At 35.7% G+C, this 12376-nt stretch overlaps 1 protein-coding gene across 1 annotated transcript in view; it reads left to right on the top strand.

Annotated features, from left to right (window-relative positions):
• The window catches only part of LOC126481579 (probable 2-oxoglutarate dehydrogenase E1 component DHKTD1 homolog, mitochondrial), a 335870-nt gene that overhangs the window by 105647 nt on the left and 217847 nt on the right, over nt 1-12376 (top strand). The window contains exon 6 of the mRNA XM_050105438.1: nt 3046-3119. Within this exon, the coding sequence (XP_049961395.1) occupies nt 3046-3119 (74 nt within the window). The remainder of the gene's footprint in view (nt 1-3045; nt 3120-12376) is intronic.

The raw sequence follows: 12376 nt of genomic DNA, 5'->3' as shown, positions 1-12376 counted from the left end.
AGCTAATAATATGCAAGTAAGCAATATCATCTCCTCCTTACAACTAAAAATCAATACATACTCCACTGCGTTGTACATAAACTTTGGAGTTGTCATGTGTAAATATTTCATATTCAGTGCAATCAATGCCAATATCTTTGGCCATCTTATACTTTATGTCCTGCCATGAGTGCCTGCTTCATCATAAATTAGAAAAAATATTAAACATTAGACAGACAATATCAAATTGCGTTTGAGTACTGAAAGTAAAGCATTTTGTCTTGAGACAATTGTCCTGTTCTTCTCTCTGTTTATTCTTGTTTTTATTGTTTCTATTCCTTTTGAAAAGTAATTTCCCTACTCTGTTTTTCTTCTACATTTTGTCTTTCATCAATTTCTTTGTCTACTGTTTGTTATTTTCTCCCATGTGCTTTTGCTGTGTGACGTCTTCTTGTATTCTGACTTTAATGCCATTGATACTACAAACTTTCAAATTGGTTAAAGTCTCACAACTACCACTACTCTCCTCACTGATGCTACTGTAGTTGTTATCTTTACATTACCTCCTAACTAATGTTCCCTTGTTCCATAGTTATGGTTTTGCCCATAGCAAACATTTGCATAACTCAGAATGTGGGACCTTTTATGAAAGCTTCAATGCTGTCTAGTTCCAGACTCTCTATAATGCCGGGCATTATTGAATCTATTAGCAGTATCTCCATTAACACTATATTAAACTAGCTGTCCTTCCCTGTGATAACATTACTTAAAATTGATGATTTGAGTTGTCATCACCACTTACATTTTCCATTCTAGAGAGTCTCAAGTTTATATTGTCTCTTTTCTGTATTTATATCCACTATCTTTTCCCCAGCTTAACAGGTCCTTTCCCATTAATAAAATTAGCCACAGTTCATTTACTACTTTCACTCGGTGCACTTTTAATACTCACTTTAATCACACGGTGCTTCACTACTTGTACTTGCATTATTCTAGCGCTGTGGCGAAGAAATGGCACTAGTTTCTGGTACAAAGTATTCTTATTCTCTGGTAGCCAACCTTCAGTTATGCCTGTCACAAAATTTGACTGAATATTAATTACCATGATAGTAATTAGATTAAATACATGGTTGCTTGCAGTCACTACATCTCACAGTAGGCCTAGTATACTCATTTTTGAAATCCGATTCACTTCACTGGTTCAGGTACTCGTATTTACTGCAACATATGTCAAATGATCATGAATATTACTTCAGCAATTAATGGGTGTTCCATAAAGAATACAGTTTTTTATTGCCTCATAATGTACATGTTTATTGACAGAATTAAGTAATTTACTTGTTATTGCACTGTGTGCTATTTGTGATTTTGTATGAAATATGATATTACTCAGATGCCCTCCATAACTGTGCAGGTCAAGCTCATTTCTTTCAATGAAATTTTCCCTTGCTTTTCCTCATATTTGCACCTCTCAGCCTTGCACACTCAGTCTTGAGTTTTGGAAATGAATGTGGTTTGTTGAATACCCATGAGATTTCAAATACCCCACAGAATGAAATCACATGGTGTCGTATCACAATATCTGGGTAGCCAATTTACATCACAATTGTGAGAAATGACTTGTCCAGTTAACTTCTCTCATAACAAGTCCATTATTGTAATCAGTCTTGTTGAAAGCAAACCTTGCAGCATTCACATGATTGAGTTCAGACCATAAATACTCTCTTAACATATTGCAGTAGCATTTTCCACCCGGTGCAAATGCATTTTCAGTACTGTCTTTGAGGAATTACAGCACAATTACCACCAACAACCAAAATGCCATGACATCCAGTCATTCATTGTGGATGTAATGGCTTCTCTATAGCTACTTGGTAGTTTTCTGTGCCATATCCTGTAATTTAGCTTGTTCATGAAGCTGTTCAACAGAAAGTGCTTCTTATAAGTGAGCATTTTTTTGGTGATAGAACTGTTGTCTGTTATTCGTTTTGCAAGCACCCAATGGGCTAATCCTTGGTGATCTTTGATATCTTTTGGCTTTAGTTCTAGTGTTAGTTGGATTTTATACACTCAAAGGTGCAGATCTTGTTTCATAAGTCATTGTATTCTGGTTCAGGGAATATCCAGTTGTTGTGAATATCAGTGAATAGGACTTGCAGCGATGTTATCGCTCATGATGGCAATGTTTTCTGTAGAACAACTAACACAAGGATGCCCTGAGGATTTAATGTCCACAGCCAAACAGGTTTTCTAAAATTTAGCAGTCATTCTCATCATAGCCAACTTATTTAATGTATTACAAAGACCAAGCATTTCACAGAGTTTGCAAACAGTCTATGCACAACATCACTACATTTGTAATAAGTTTTCAGTATGAAAACTTATGTTTTGTCATGAAGCACTGAATTACTAACCACAAATAAGACAGATGAGAATCATGGAATGTTCAGAGCTGCCCACTTGCTAGAACAGAAATGGCAGGCATTTGCAAGAGTTGCATTCTTTATGGGACATGCTTTAGTTCCTCACACAGCTTGTAATTGTGGTACTGATGGTATCTATGCCACATAAATCTTAGCAAAGCTTACCATTCATAAATTGGAGATTTATTAATAACGCAATTATTAGAGTTCACTTTGGTTGATATTGACATTAGTATCTTTACTACATTAGGGTATAAATCAATTTGCATTTGTGTAAACTGGAAACATATTGTTGGTATTCCCAGTATGTTGTAGAGCAGTGAAGTGCCCTGATTTAAATTAATTATTAATGTGAGAAACATAAATGCAAAGTTGTATCTCACTTTTACATTGTATGATATGTTAAACTTTCTGCAATTATCTGTGAATGACAGTCAATACAAACTTGAAAACAGATGTTCTGGATAAAGCATGGTCAGAGAGCCTGAAGTCTCTTACAGATCGATTTAAGTTACTTTTTAATCAGGTGACTAATAAGTTTAAAAAAATTCATTTTTAGTTCATTGTCTCAGATTTAGTCTTATTTATGTTTTGCTTTAAAATACATAGCAAAAAATATTCATTGTAGTAAAATTCTTTGCAGTGTCTTCTGTGGACTTAAACATCAGTGGAAGGCCACTTCACATCACAATTTTGTATAATCCCTCACATTTAGAGGTCAGTATTCTATATCACTTTGATTTAGATCATGAAGGCCAAAAATAAAAGTATTGGTAATAAGTGAATCTTTATGGAAAATATGAAACTAAAAATATGACAATGAGCATAGATGAAATAAGAAAAACATAAAAGAAGCAGCTACTTGCAGAGTATTCAAAACAGGAATAAATGATACAGAACTGACAAATACATTAACTAATGAAAAATCCACAATGGAATGTAACAATATTATGAAAAGGAAAGTTGCCACTCACCAAATAGTGGAGATGCTGATCGCATCTCTGCTGTGTGGTGAAATACATTAACAAGTGAAAGCGAAGAAGTGCAAATAATGTTTATGAAAACTGCAACACTAAGATGGACATAAATGAAATAAATGAACTTTACACCTCTGATTTAGTTCACAACAATGTACTAATTATGAGGTTGTAGAATTGTACATGATTCTGACTTTGAGATTTCAGTATGAATCCCCCTCATGTTGCAATCACAACATCTAAACATCATTGGCATGGAATCAAAGAAGGTCTTCATTAGAGTTCATTACCACATGAATCTCTTTTATGCCACATGCAGAGATCCAAATATCATAGGCATGTATGTACTCTAGTTGAGTCTCCCTAAACATCTAAACATCATTGGTGTTGAATCAAAGAAGGTCCTTATTAGAGTTCATTACCACACGAATCTCTCTTATACTACATGCAGAGATCCAGATATCATAGGCATGTATGTGTTCCTGTTGAGTCTCCCTACACGTGGTTTGTATGTGTGTCTATAGAAATCTGAAATAGTTACTGGAAACTTGATGATTGTGCATTGTGAATTTACTACTCTCTGAATGTTGGTGTCTAGATCATGTGTTGTATCTAATAAATCCCCAGCTTATCACAACTTATTTCTATCCATTACTCTGCCCAACATTGCAGGCTGCCTAGCTGGAGTGCCCATGGTAGTGTCTCACACATTACTATCACTGAAGAACAGGCTAAAATATGGTTTATGTGAGCACATCATTTTACTGTTTAGCTCATTACATGTGGTGTTCAGGTGATCATTGTTTCTATGATATTTCATTTGCTTGTGAGGCATGTCAGGGAATATTCAGAAAATGAGTCCAGCCCAGTGAACTCTGTTGTTGGCATCTTGAAAAACAGGGGTATCAACAGCATACTCATCATGCATCAATTGACCATTTAGAATGTTTACCGTATTTACTCGAATCTAAGCCGCACCTGAAAAATGAGACTCGAAATCAAGGAAAAAAAAATTTTCCCGAATCTAAGCCGCACCTGAAATTTGAGACTCTAAATTCAAGGGGAGAGAAAAGTTTTAGGCCGCACCTCCAAATTGAAACAAAGTTGGTCCATTGTAATATGAGACACAATTTAGGTCGAATGAATGACTATACAGCTACAGTAGTTTGGTTCGAGTCGTAAGCTTAGCAGTTAAACTTTACCAGGTAGCCATTGCTATGCGTCAGGCGCTCCGTCCGTATTTATACGCTCCGTCCGTATTTATACGAGTACCCTTCCTTTTTCACGTGCTTCATCTGGTTTGAATTGATTGCTTATTTTTATTTGATCTGATAAGTGCCGTTCTCTTTGTTATAGGTGTTTACGTCACTCTAAGCTGAAAATGCATAACTGTACTGTGTCATGCATTGTTTGTCGTATTCTGATAATGAGTGTTTACAGCCTGTCGCCGCTCGCGGCATGGCTTGCTTTTGTGCACGCTACCGCCGCTTACAATTTAAAAAAAAAGAGAGGAATCGTCTCATTAGTGAAACAATCGCAAGAGACTGCTATTTGTTGTTACTTACACTGCTGCTTTCTTTGATAATGATCAACAAGAACCAAATAATAGAATGCGTATGATAGATGATGTTCTGAACGAGAGTTTCGCAAAAATTTTTCTCCGTTTGAAAATCTTGGCAGACGCCTCTTTAGTACATTACATTCTGCACAGAAATAAGAGTCATCCTAGATTTAAAAGTCTAGTCAATTGCCGTGCTTCATTTCTGACTGTATCACTATTAGGGATAAGAATAATACGAATATAAACATGACATGATATGTATATTCTTCTGTGTTTGCTGTTGTCTTCGTAGTTTATTAGGCAGACAGGATTTAAATGAGGTAGCAGCAAACACGAAAGAATACATGGCAAAATGTTTATATTCCTATTATAGTGAAGAGAATACTGCATGTGATTCACAATTCATAAAAGTTCATATTAGCAACCATCTCTTCTCATAGGTAGGAAAAAAATTCAGAACGTAGAGTTGGCCATATTGACAAACATCCCAAACAGTCTTGCCAGTCGGATTTTTGTAGTACATTGAAATGCATCTACATTCGAAGATTAACAATGCGGAATTTGTATTTACTTCGTTGGATAATGTATGAAAATGCAGTGGTCGAAAAAAAGCTCATCTTCCACCTTTTTTTTAATTTATTTACTGATGCAGAGGTTTTGGCGCCAGTATATTATCTTTGTGCCTGCAAAGCATGCCTGTGTAGCGCTACATATATTCGATGGCAGAAGTTAGTTGTGGCGGCACCTACCAGCATTTTTCAGAACTTCCGCTTACTTTGCACTCGATTCTAAGCTGCAGGCGGTTTTTTGGATTACAAAAACCGGAAAAAAAGTGCGGCTTAGATTTGAGTAAATACGGTAAATAAACATGCTGATTCTTGTTAGGGATCGCCTCAATGAGTGGGCCCAATTCGTGATTAAAAAAACACATCCAAAATGTCAAAGACTCCGCCTCTGGTTTGAACCTTACCTTGCACACATTCAGGATGAAATGCTTCATTTGGCCTTTGGTACACCTGACAACATGTGACAAGAGTAATTTGAATATAGGCAAAAATTTGATTTTTCAGACCACATTACATCTCATCAGTCAGCTTCTGTCCATGTTAATGATTTTTAGCCCACTGAAGAATTGCAGCTTTACGTACCAGTGTGAGCCATTGGCCTCTTGTGAGGGACCAACTCCAAGTGGTCATTGCATGCAGTTCCCATTGCAATGTTCTTTCAGCAACAAGTGGGGATGGTCCTTCATTCACTGCCTGCAGCAATTCCTATCAGGTTTGGAAGTGATTTTAATTCACAAGCTTTTAAACACGTGACCAGTTGCTCTCATTCATGATCTTTTTCCGCCCACAATTCTGACTTAGCTTTTCATGGCACATGTATTACACCACTGCTTGTAGACATATTGAACAGTTCACTGTAAAACACCAATAAATCTAGCAACTTCACACACTGTTTTTTTCCTACCTATGGGAAGAGATGGTTGCTAATATGAACTTTTATGAATTGTGAATCACATGCAGTATTCTCTTCACTATAATAGGAATATAAACATTTTGCCATGTATTCTTTCGTGTTTGCTGCTACCTCATTTAAATCCTGTCTGCCTAATAAACTACGAAGACAACAGCAAACACAGAAGAATATACATATCATGTCATGTTTATATTCGTATTATTCAAACATGATTGACTCTTTTTGCCACTCTGTCAGGTCCTTACTTTTACCCATGTTTATGTACAATGTCTGCTTGAAACATAAATGTGTTACTGATCACTAATTCCTTATGCTGATGGAGCTGTGCTTGCATAGTTGAGTATATGACTTGATCACTGTGCCATCTTTAAAGTTGTAATGTTGAGCATGTGGCTTGAACACTGTGCCATCTGTAAAGGCTTAATGATTCATCTGTTCCATGTGCACTGCATAGCGTAATTTTTTTGTCTGGCGAACTTATGATGGAGTATTGTTGCCATTTACTTCCACTGGCTCAGCATGTATTGTTGTAGCATTGTTCCCTTTCCAATGCAGTCACAGTGCTCTGTTTATTAGTGGGCTATGCCTTTTTGTTTAGCCTCTTCTAGTGGTGTGCTATGGTCCTGTGACATGGAGATTTCATCATGCACCAGGACCACAATTATGTAATTGCAAATAAACAAATAATTTGTTATGTAACTTTAGTTTTTTGAGGTTATAATAACAACTCTATGACTATCTCCCATAAAGAACTAAACAATGGAAAATCCAGGATGGAATGTAACAATATAAAAAACTATTGGATGGACAATTCCTTCTACTCACAGTATCTTCACAGATACTCTTAAATATAATATTTTTGTCACTTTATATCTGTAATTATTACTGTAATACAATGGTCCTTCATAATGTTAGGTTATTTCATTATACTGTACTTAAATAAAATTATATGTATGCATTTGCATTCTTTCTATATCCCAGAGACTGCTCTTTGCAGGGTCCATGGAATACAGTTAATGCAGTGCATAGTCAGATTACATTATCCTGCTCATTGCTGTGTTTGACCCTTTTCTATCCTTTGGTTCCACACATATGCCCTATTAAGACAGCCTGTCATAGACAAAATAAAATGTTATGGTGTAACAAATTCATTTTATGGGAAGTGAGCATTCTGCATGTTGATTGACTTCAAATCACATGAATGTTATCAACAAATAAATACATAAAATACAGATACTGGGAAGTATGTTGGGACCCTTGATTGTTCATGTTGTATGTTAGTGACCTAGCAGACAATATTAGTAATAAAATCAGGCTTTTTGCAGATGCTGTAGTTATCTATACTGAAGTACTATGAGAGAAGCTGCATAAATATTCAGTGAGATCTGTATAAGATTTCAACATGTTGCAAAGATTGGCACCTTGCTCTAAATGTTCAGAAATGTAAAATTTTGCACTTCACAAAACGAAAAACATAGTGAATCACTGTTGGATCTGGCCAACTTATACAAAACTTGGGTGTAACACTTTGTAGAGGTATGAATGGTATGATCACATAGGCTCAGTCATGAGTAAAGCAGGTGGTAGACTTTGGTTTAGTTGTGAAATACTAGGGGAAGTGAAATCAGTCTACAATGGAGATTGCTTACAAATCACTCGTGCAACCCAATCTACAATATTGATCAGATGTGTGGGACCTGTACCAAATAATACTAACAGAGGGTATTGAATGTATACAGAGAAGGGCAGCATGAAGGGTCACAGATTTGTTTGATCCATGAGAGAGTGTCATAGAGATACTGAAGGAACTGGGCTGGCAGACTCTTGAAGACAAATATAAAGTATCCCAAGAAAGTCTATTAACAAAGTTTCAAGAAACGGCTTTAAAGGATTACTCTAGGGATGTACTAAAACCTGCTATGTATCACTCACATAGGGATCATGAGGATAAGATTAGAGTAATTACTGCATGCACTGAGGAATTCAAACAATCATTCTTGCCATGCACCACACGTGAATGGAACAGAAAGAAACCCTAATAATTGGTACAATGTAATGTACCATCTTCCATGCAACTCAGGTTAGATTAGATTAGATTTACTTTCATTCCAATTGATCCATAGTGAGGAGGTCCTTCAGGATGTAGAACTTGCCAGAAAAACAACAATACACAACAAATATTTACAACTCAACAAATAAGCTAATGTACCATTCCACAGGTCCCAAGTGGAATGATCGTCATTCTTTAATGAACACTATATGAAAGAATCATTTTACAAATACTAATGCACTGTATTTAAAATAAAAAAAAGTTTTTTATTTATTTATAAGGTAATAAACGTGTAATACAACTACTAAAATATTTACAATGAACACATTACTGCACTGAAATTGTGCAGAAGTTATATTGTACTTATATAAATATACTAACAAATCAGTTGGTTCTACTGAGAAATTCATCAATGGAGTAGAAGATATTGGCCACCAATAAAGCCTTTAGGCTTCTCTTAAACTGAATTTCATTGGTTGTTAAGCTTTTTATGGCTGCTGGCAAGTTATTGAAAATGTGTGTTCCTGAATAATGCACACCTTTTTGTACAAGACTAAGTGACTTTAAATCCTTGTGAAGATTATTCTTATTTCTAGTATTGATTCCATGAATTGAGCTGTTGGTTTGAAAGAGTGATATATTTTTAATGACAAATTTCACTAAAGAATAAATATATTGGGAAGCAGTAGTTAGTATCCCTAGTTCCCTAAACAGGTTTCTGCAGGATGTTCTTGAGTTCACACCACATATAACTCTTACTGCACGTTTTTGTGCCTGGAAAACTTTAGCTTGGCTTGATGAATTACCCCAAAAAATAATCCCATATGACATTATGGAATGAAAGTAATCATAGTATGCCAGCTTTTTTATTTTTATATCCACTATGTCTGACACAATTTGCATTGCAAATAGAGATTTGTTAAGACACTTCAGCAGTTCTATGGTGTGCTTTTCCCAGATGAATTTATTATCAAGCTGTAATCCCAAGAATTTAACACTGTCCACTTCTTCTATCTGCTTGTCATCATATGTTAGGCATATACTTGTGGGACACCCCTTACAGGTTCTGAACTGCATGTAGTGTGTTTTTTCAAAGTTCAGTGACAAGGAATTGTCTAGGAACCAGTGATTAATGTCCACAAATATTTTATTAGCTGATCTTTCTAAGACTACACTTGATTTGCTATTTATTGCAATGTTTGTATCATCGGCAAACAAAATGAACTTGGCATCTGGTAATGTTACTGATGAAAGGTCATTGATATACACAAGAAAAAGTAGGGGCCCTAAAATGGAACCTTGTGGGACCCCACATGTAATTAGTTCCCAGTTGGATGATGCCTGATAGCTTGATACATGTCTCTTTCCTAATAACACCCTTTGTTTCCTGCCAGAGATATAAGATTTGAACAATTTTGCAGCATTTCCTGTTACACTATAATATTCTAATTTATTTAAAAGTATATTGTGATTTACACAGTCAAATGCCTTTGACAGATCACAAAATATACCAGTTGCCTCCACTTTTTTATCTAATGAATTAAGCACATTTTCACTGTAAGTGTAGATAGCCTTCTCAATATCAGAATCCTTTAGAAGTCCGAACTGTGACTTTGACAGTATGTTATTTGAGATAAGATGGTTATAAAGCCGATTGTACATTACTTTTTCTAAAATTTTTGAGAATGCAGGCAAAAGTGAAATTGGACGGAAATTTGATGCTATTTCTTTATCTCCCTTCTTAAACAGTGGCTTAACTTCAGAATATTTTAACCATTCAGGAAATATTCCACTGATAAACGACTGGTTATACAGATGGCTTAATATGTTACTTAACTCAGAATCACATTCTTTAATTAGCTTTGTTGATATTTCATCATACCCACTAGATGTTTTTGATTTTAAAGATTTTATGATGGACATTATTTCTGCTAGGGTAGTGAGGGTCAAATTCATATTATGGAAATTACTTGAAATGTACGGTCTGAGGTATTCCATAGCAGCATCTATAAAACCTGATAACTCCGTCTTTTCAGTAACAGTTATGAAATGTTTGTTAAAAAGTTCTGCAACACTATACACATCTGTCACCAATGTATCATTTACTCTTAATGCTATTTGTCCCTCTTCGTGTCTGGTTCTACCAGTCTCCTCCTTCAGTATATCCCATATTGTCTTTATTTTATTATCTGATATGACTATCTTTTCCTTGTAATATATTTGCTTTGATGTCCGTATTACAGTCTTTAATATTTTGCAGTATTTCTTGTAATGTGCTATAGTATCAACATCGGAACTGTTTCAGATTGACAGATACAGTTTTCTTTTTGTTTTACAAGATACCCCTATTCCTTGAGTAATCCATGGCTTCTTTGTAGACTTAGCTCTAATCTTGGTAAGATTTTGGGGAAAACAGTGTTCGAATAAGGTAAGCACTTTATTAATAAAAGTTTTATATTTTTCATTCATGCCCTGAGCACTGTAAACATCAGTCCAGTGAATGTCTCTGGGGAGTGTCCTAAAATAATCAATTTTTGGCTTATTGATTACCCTCTTCAGCTCAGATTTAACAGATTTTATATCCTGTTCAGTGTTAACATTTAACAGAAGGAGCTGCATGTCATGATCTGAGAGGCCATTGACTATTGGTTTTGTAATATAATTTTGTTCATTGGACTTTTCTATAAAGATATTATCAATGGTTGTTTGTGAGCGATTGGCTACCCTAGTGGGGAACTTTACAGTGGGAATTAGGTTGGATGATAATGTTGATAGCTCAAATAAGTTCTTATTGGGAGAGTCTTTAAGGAAATCTACATTGAAATCACCAGCAACCACTATTTCTTTGTGTCTGGTTGTTAAATGGGCCAGTACAGCTTCAAGGTGGTTTACAAACAGATTAAAGTTAACTGCAGGTGCTCGATATACACTTAATATTATGAAGGATTTTTGTGAAATTCTACTTCTGTTGCACATGCTTCCATATCCTGTTCTAGGCAAAATTTATGAATGTCTATGTTCTTACATTTATGACAGTTCCTGATGAATGTGGCAACTCCTCCTTTCTCCATTTTTGATCTACAAAAGTGAGATGCTAACCTAAACCCTGTAACACTTAAAAGTTCTATACCAGTGGTCACATAATGTTCAGAGAGGCAGATTATGTCAGCTGGGTTTGAAGACTCTAATTCATCTATGCAGATAATTAATTCATTAATTTTATTTCTCAGTCCTTGAATATTTTGATGCAATAAAGATAGCTGACACTTCACATTGACTGAGTTAAAATTGGGTAAAGTTAAAATATCAGCTGAATGTTGAAAATTCTTAACAAATGGCTGTTTATGGTGATGTAATAAGTTAGAATTATGGTTTTTGGTTTCTTTCTCAAACTGAAGGTTTGTCTCAGTCCTAACCTCTCTTAAAATTTGGCTTCTTTCTGTCCTCACTACCCTAAAAAAGGGTCTTTTCTGGACCCTATAACCACTGGTATTTTATCACTCACGACTGTGCCTCCCCCCTTTTAACTTTCCAGCTATTTTCCCAGCCAGTTTACCTTTCCCCTTCCTGTTGAGGTGAAGGCCATGCCTAGTATAATCCCACCTATTGAGAGAATCAACAGGAACCACACTGATGTGTGACCCTGCACCCGGCATAAGCAACCATTCCAACTTCAAATTAACTCTCTTGACAGAAGAGTTCAAATTAGGTCGGTCATGGTGCCCAAGAACAGATACAAACTCAACACTAGTATGCTTCGATGCTGATGCAATATTTGCCAGGTCACACACTTTACTGTACCCAGGATCTCTGTCAGTACTATTACCTGCCCCACTCACTATAACCACGGTGTCTTCCTTAGTGAAATCTTTGCAAAGTGATCCTAAATCCTCTGTCACCCGCTCCA

Source organism: Schistocerca serialis, chromosome 5 (assembly GCF_023864345.2).
Source record: "Schistocerca serialis cubense isolate TAMUIC-IGC-003099 chromosome 5, iqSchSeri2.2, whole genome shotgun sequence".
Classification (NCBI taxonomy): Eukaryota; Metazoa; Arthropoda; class Insecta; order Orthoptera; family Acrididae; genus Schistocerca; species Schistocerca serialis.
This window is presented reverse-complemented; position numbering and strand designations above follow the sequence as displayed.